Source organism: Choloepus didactylus, chromosome 23, assembly GCF_015220235.1.
Source record: "Choloepus didactylus isolate mChoDid1 chromosome 23, mChoDid1.pri, whole genome shotgun sequence".
Lineage (NCBI taxonomy): Eukaryota > Metazoa > Chordata > Mammalia > Pilosa > Megalonychidae > Choloepus > Choloepus didactylus.
Window position 1 is genome coordinate 31,270,293 of NC_051329.1, and position 6,444 is coordinate 31,276,736.

The 6,444-nt window shown below is 52.2% G+C and overlaps 1 gene segment (V, D, J or C); it reads right to left on the bottom strand.

Moving 5' to 3' along the window:
* Positions 1-1,135: 1,135 nt before the first annotated feature.
* LOC119519333 lies at positions 1,136-5,656 on the bottom strand. The segment is given in 3 exon segments: positions 1,136-1,251; positions 4,956-5,282; positions 5,518-5,656. Coding segments are annotated over 3 exon segments (489 nt in total).
* Positions 5,657-6,444: the final 788 nt, after the last annotated feature.

Consider the following 6,444-nt stretch of genomic DNA (forward strand, 5'->3'; position numbering starts at 1 on the left):
AAATTTGACATCAAATTTCTACACATGTCTTCATGACAGAGAATTTGAGAGGATAATGAATGAAAGACTTTCAAGCATAAGAATATATGAACAGACAAAATTCAGCCAGGTTTGGAGATGGAGGCAATGGTCAAGGAGAAGAAGGAAAACTAGAATATTTCCAAATTTTATTGAATTTTAAACAGGCTGGGCCCCCCCATTCCAATGGCCTCCACTGTACATCTGTAAAAGTGTGATGGAGATTTTTAGACTTCAGATGAAAATTTTTAGGTGTCAACTTAAAAATGTGCAAGGGATTTCAGCAATGTTTTAACCAATCTCTAGGGGATCAGGATGTAAAAGCCTGAGGAAGCCCCTGGCTGTAGGCCCCCTGTTCCTCTTAGGAGGGCTTTCTCCAGCATGAAAAGTCCTCACAGCTCAGGGCAGGAGGAACATAAATTAATAATGAGAATAGTTGCCAGGTGTCCAGGGCTAGCTCGGAGCCAGGCACACTCCTTCCCATAGTCTGAATGTCCCTAACAGCCCTGAGGGGAGCAGCTGAACTATAAGAGGTGAAGGGGCTTACTGAGCCCTCAGCTAGTAAGGGGGAGCCAACTAGATCCACGGGTACTGATCATCTGGGGTGCCAGAACCCCTTTGAAACTTTGTTGGAAATGCTGGATCTTCCTTTAGAAAATGCTCATCATAACTACAAGGTTCCCTGGATCTTGGTTTATTAATATTTTAAATCCAGGAGGAGGGGACCATGTGTCCTGCTCAATACTGAATCCCCACTCACCCAGCCTGGTCTTTGCATAAAGTAGGGGTTCAATGAATACTTCTTGATGAAATGAATAAATGAACCAGGACTTACACCAGGCCTGCCTGCTCAGACAGTCCCCCTCACTCCATGGGAACTCTGGATTTGGAAGACCAAAGCGCTGGGCTCCCCCACACCTCAGAAGCCTGCATCCTAACTCAGGAAAGCTACCTGGTTCAGCAACATCCCATGTCCTCCCCTAATGCTGACACAGGCCCTTGATGCTCCAAATCAAAGTGACTATTAGGACTTTTCTCCTTCTGTGGCTCTGTCCCCAGCCAGGGGTCAAACTCTCAGACTCATCACCCTGAGGCAGCCAGGAGGATGTTGCTTGTGTCACTGACATCCCATGCAGTCACTCTTCACACTGGAACCATCTCTGGTCTGGACCAAGCTCTGAACCAGATGGAGCCCACTCACAGCCACCATCTCACTCAGTTCTCTCTGCTGTCCTGAGGGGGGGGGGCAGGGATGCTGTGCACAGGCCAGGAAACTGAGTCCCCTGGAGGTGAAGAAACAAAACCTAATAGGAATGAATGATGCACTGTGAACTGGGGCCCAGGATTCCATCCTGAATGTTTGCTCCAGAACAGTGTGAAGTGGAGGCAGTTGAGCATTGGACAGGGAGAGTGCAGTGATGGTCTCAGGTTTACAAACTCTGCAGTTTTGCTAGCTGGGGTCAGAGTCCATAAGGGACTCCAGAGGACCTGTTGTTATCTGCAGAAATAGCTTGCACATGTCCTGGCAAGTTCACCGCAGAGAAGGCATCTTTCCTAGGCCACAGATCCCGGAGGGAGAAGAGGTTGGTTGAAGCTGTGGGGTCCATTCCCAGGAGGCCCCAGCCCTGTAGAGGCCCCAGACTGAAGTGGCCAGGCCCAGACCAGAGTCAGAGAGGGGCTGCACAGGTGGGCAGGGCATGGGGACAGCACCTGTGCAGAAGTGAGGAGCAAGCAGGGGAGGGGTCCAAGCCATGGTGGGGATGCTCCAGAGCTCTGCCTCTGAGACCCCTCAGTGGGACAGGGCTCCCCAGCCTCTCTCATCCTCCCAGGAAGGAAGAGGTCCTGGTAGTTTGGCTGCAGCTAAGTAGGTGCTGCTCTAGGTGATTCCAGGGTAGCCAACATGAGTCCAGTTGGGAGGGAAATTGTGAGGGAGGGGACTGCTCCTCTAGACCACTCTCCCAGTCCCACAGGGTCTCCTCAGAGTAAGAAAGTGACCTCTGCCCTTCAGGCTGCAGTTTCCCAGCTTGGCCTCAAGGAGCTCACACCTCAGCCCCATTTGCTGCCAGGTGCTGACTTCCCAAGGTGAACTCTGTGGCTACACAGCCCCTGCAGGTGGGAATGACTTCTGTGGATGTGCTTATGCCAGGACCAGGTACATTTACATGAAGAGTAGGACAAATTAACCCACATTTCTGTTTTCTCTTTCTAAATACTGTCAGTTTTAGAAGAAGGGTGAGTTAGTTCATTAGAATCTTGACTTCCCAGCCAAGCATTGCAAATAAAATGGATGAATGAATGAACAAATCAGTGTCTTTCCTCAACATTCAATTTGTCTCTGAGTTTTTCTTGGCCAACCTATTTATGTAATTCAAGGGATAAGCAGAACCAGTAGACAGGGTTCCATACCAGAAGGGTCAGGAAGGACTCCCACCCCCCAGGGAAGGAGACTTGGGCATGTGGAATGAAATGCACCCTGGAGAGGAACCCAGAATTCACTCCAGCGGTTCTCATCAGAGCCTCAGGCAGTGCTGGACCCTGCCGGGTGGTCCTGCTGGGCTGTGTCATGGGGCATTGAGAGGGACCTGGGGGTCAGCTGAGTCCCCTCATGCCTCCTGGGCTGTCCAGGCATCTGAAGCCTCAGCAGGTGTTTGCTAAGATTCCCCTGGGATTGCTGCTGTTGGGAACATGCAATTCTGACAGGGAGTGGGTCAGGGCCCCATGCAGGGCTGGACATGGAGCAGAGGATGATCATGGGAGGGTGCAGAGGGCAGGAGCTGGGTACTGGGGAGGGCTTGGTGAGGGGAGATGATGGAGATGAGAGAGGTGGTAGAGGATCACAGGACACAGACGTGGCCTCTGCAGAGGGAGGGAGGGCCCTGGGAGGAGACAGAGCAGAAGATCCAGGGCCATGGTAGTCAGGCTCTAACATCACCAAGTACAGCCAGGCCAGGGAGCCCAGGACCTGGGGAAGCCAATTTCCTTCATCTGTAATCCATCCCCTGAGACACCCTCTGGGGGCCCCTCCCATGGCCCCTTCTATCAAAGTGGAGGATGAGCTCCCATAGGATGGGGCCAAGAGACTCAACGTCTCCCATCCCTGCCCCTGGGGTTGATTAGGTCCCTGTCCCTCCAGGAGTTTATTAATTCCTTTCATTTTCACTTTCACTTTTCAAACTGAAATTAATATCTGTTTTCTGAGGACTGAGGTGCCAAATTTCAACATGACTTCATTATTAGTTCCAGGAACTTTTTTCCCAGGAGAATATAAATGTAAACCAACTGTAATATCACTATTTGCTTCAGCAGATTGCTGGAAACCAAACAACTATCCAGATAAACAGCTTTCTCCTCTGAGGAAACAGTTCTGACCTGGGCAAAGAGCTCAGTTAGCATATTTAAGATGATTATCAAGACTCACTGCCAGATCCTCAGCTCATGGTGCCCTCCAATCCGATGCTCCTATGTCACAGATGTGGTCCAATCCTAGTCAGTGTCCTTCCATGATCAACCTGCCCTAAGTCACCCAAATGCAGATCTCCAGACCCTATAAAGAGCCCCAGCCCCCTTTTGAGACACTACTAAGACCATCAGAGTTTATTCTCCTATGTGCTAGTAAATTTTGGATTGCTCAGTTACCAGATTTCTGAGGGTGGTGGGAGGATGCCACTTGATAATTATAAATGACCTGATCAGTTTACACCAGAAGAAGCTGAGGCCCAGAGAGGACAAGAAAGTGTGTCCCCTTCTCCCAGGAATGTAAGCAGAGGGAGGAGAGGAGAGAACACTATGTGGAGAGTTTCTGCCCAGTCTGACCAGTGCAGGGAGGGAGGGGCCACTGGAGCAAACTGGAAGAGGACTTGGACTCAAAACAATTTCAGACTTGAGTGACCTTTGCTCTAAGTGAACTTTGTGCAGGAGGGATGTGTGCTCAGGTGTGGGGAGGAGGAGTCTCCAGGCAGCAAATCAGGGGATCTTGGCAGCTGCTCACTAGCTCTTTGGGGCCCCCAGGATGGTGCCACTGGGCAGGGACATGTAAGTCTCTGTTCACTTCAGTCTCCTCCATTACCTTGTTCCCTGGGGCTGGAGACTGTCAGGTAGGGGGTAGGAAATCCACCGTTGCCCCCCTCATGCCCTTGACCACACACATCTCATGGGCCCCTGAGCCCTGTGGGTGCCTCTGGTTCTGGACCCCATCTGGGGTCTCCCAAGGGTAACCCAGCTCTGTTTCCCCAACATACTTCAGACTCATAGGCCTGGGTGGGAACTCAGAGGGGGGTGTGCTGGTTTGAATGTATTGTGTCCCCCAAATGCCATTATCTTCGTGGTCTTGTGGGACAGACGTTTTGGTGCTGGTTGGATTTGCTTGGAATGTGCCTCACCCAGCTGTGGGTGGTGACTTTGGTGGGATACTCCCATGGAGGTGTGACCCCACCCATTCAGGGTGGGCCTTGATCAGTGGAGCCATATAAAACATGCTGACTCAAAGGGACTGAACAGAGTGCAGCTGTGAGTGATGTTTTGAAGAAGAACAAGCTTGCTAGAGAGGAATGTCCTGGGAGAAAGCCATTTTGAAACCAGAACTTTGGAGCAGACACCAGCCACGTGCCTTCCCAGCTAACAGAGGTTTTCCGGATGCCATTTGCCATCCTCCAGTGAAGGTACCTGATTACTGATGTGTTACCTTGGACACTTTATGGCCTTAAGACTGTAACTGTATAGCCAAATAAACCCCCTTTTTATAAAAGCCAGTCCATCTCTGGTGTTTTGCATTCTGCAGCATTAGCAAACTAGAACAGGGGGTAACCTTTGGCAGCCAGGGCAGCCTGAAGGCTCAGGTCTGGGTGAGCAGGGCCAGGCCAGCCCATTGTTTTGTGCTAAGCCTTCCTGGGGCTTGAGGGAGAGAGAGACTGAGACAGGGGAAAAGGTTTTTGTCTCACTTCCCCATCTGCCTGTGTCACTGTGGGCAGCACTACTGGCACTATCCCACACCTGACAGTAATAGTCAGCCTCGTCCCCGGCCTGGACCCCGCTGATGGTCAGGGTGGCCATGTTTCCTGAGTTGGAGCCAGAGAATCGGTTAGGGATCCCCGAGGGCCGGTTTTTATCAGTATAGATGAGCAGCACAGGGGACTGGCCTGGCATATGCTGGTACCAGTGAACAGCTTTATTTCCAATATTGTCTCCCCCACAGGTGAGCCTGGCTGTCTGTCCCAGGGCCACTGACACTGAGCGTGGCTGGGTCACCTCATAGGAGGCCACAGAACCTGCAAGAGAGGAAAGGAAATGTGGGCTGAAGTGAGGGGCTCATCCCCAGATCGCCACACCTGCCTTGTTGGATTGATCTCCAGGATCCTGTGACCCTACAGAGAGCCACTTCATGTTGCTCCCTGTGCAGTTGCCCTATAACCTGCCCCCTCTATCCCAGGTACAGCATCCTCTGGGGCTCTCAGCACAGTGAGCAAAGCACTGAGCAGTGGGTGAGACCCTGGGTGGCAGCACCTGTGCAGTGAGCCAGGAGGGTGAGGAGGAGAGGGGTCCAGGCCATGGTGGAGGTGCCCCCAGATCTGCTCCCTGAGGCCCCAAGGATGGGCTGCTTTCCCCCAGGCCTCTCTTATCCCCTGGTTGTGGAGAGCTTCTGGTTATGCAAATCAGCACAAGCTCTGGGTGGCTGCTGAGGGAGCTTTGTGGCTTTCAGGGAAGGGATCAGCCCCCAGGGACACAGAGAGGGGAGGGTGAGCTCCTGCAGACCCACCCTCAGCCCCTCACATCATCCTCCCTCTACTGGTCCCAGGAGTCTGGGCCCATCTCCACCCTCAGTCTTTGTCCTGGCTTCCCTCCTGGGTGGAGAAGGCCACCAAAGTGCCCAGAGGGGACATCTGCATGCATTTTCCATGAAACCCAAAATCCATCTTTGTGGGGGAATCACATTGGTGAAGCTGGGATTATCCTGTCCCCAGGACCTTCCTCTGCTTACCTGGCTCAGGCAGGACCCAGAGGTGTCCCACCCATAAACCCACAAGCCCTTTGTGGAGGAGCTCAGACCCGGATCTTTTCCTAGCTCTCCCCTTGGAAGCTTTCATATGACATCTCATGTGACCTTCAAGGACTCAGTGCAGTGACCCTCCCTGTTTTACAGGTGACAGCAGGAGGACACTAGGAGGGTGGCAGTGTCCTCCCCTGCTGCCCCTTCCTGAGGGGCAGAGCCAGAGTCAAATTCCTTCCTGTCAAGTGCTCCTGGGGACCCTGAGGCAGGACTGGGTTCAGCCTTGGCTGTGAGCTCCTGGGGCAGGTCAGGGGCTCTTTGCCTCATGGTCCCCAGTGTGAGTAAGGGCCAGACTAATGTCTGGTGCTGTCTGTTATGTAAAGTGATGAAAGTGGGCTTGTTCCCAAGAACACCTCAAATCCTTTTTATTATAATTAATTTAT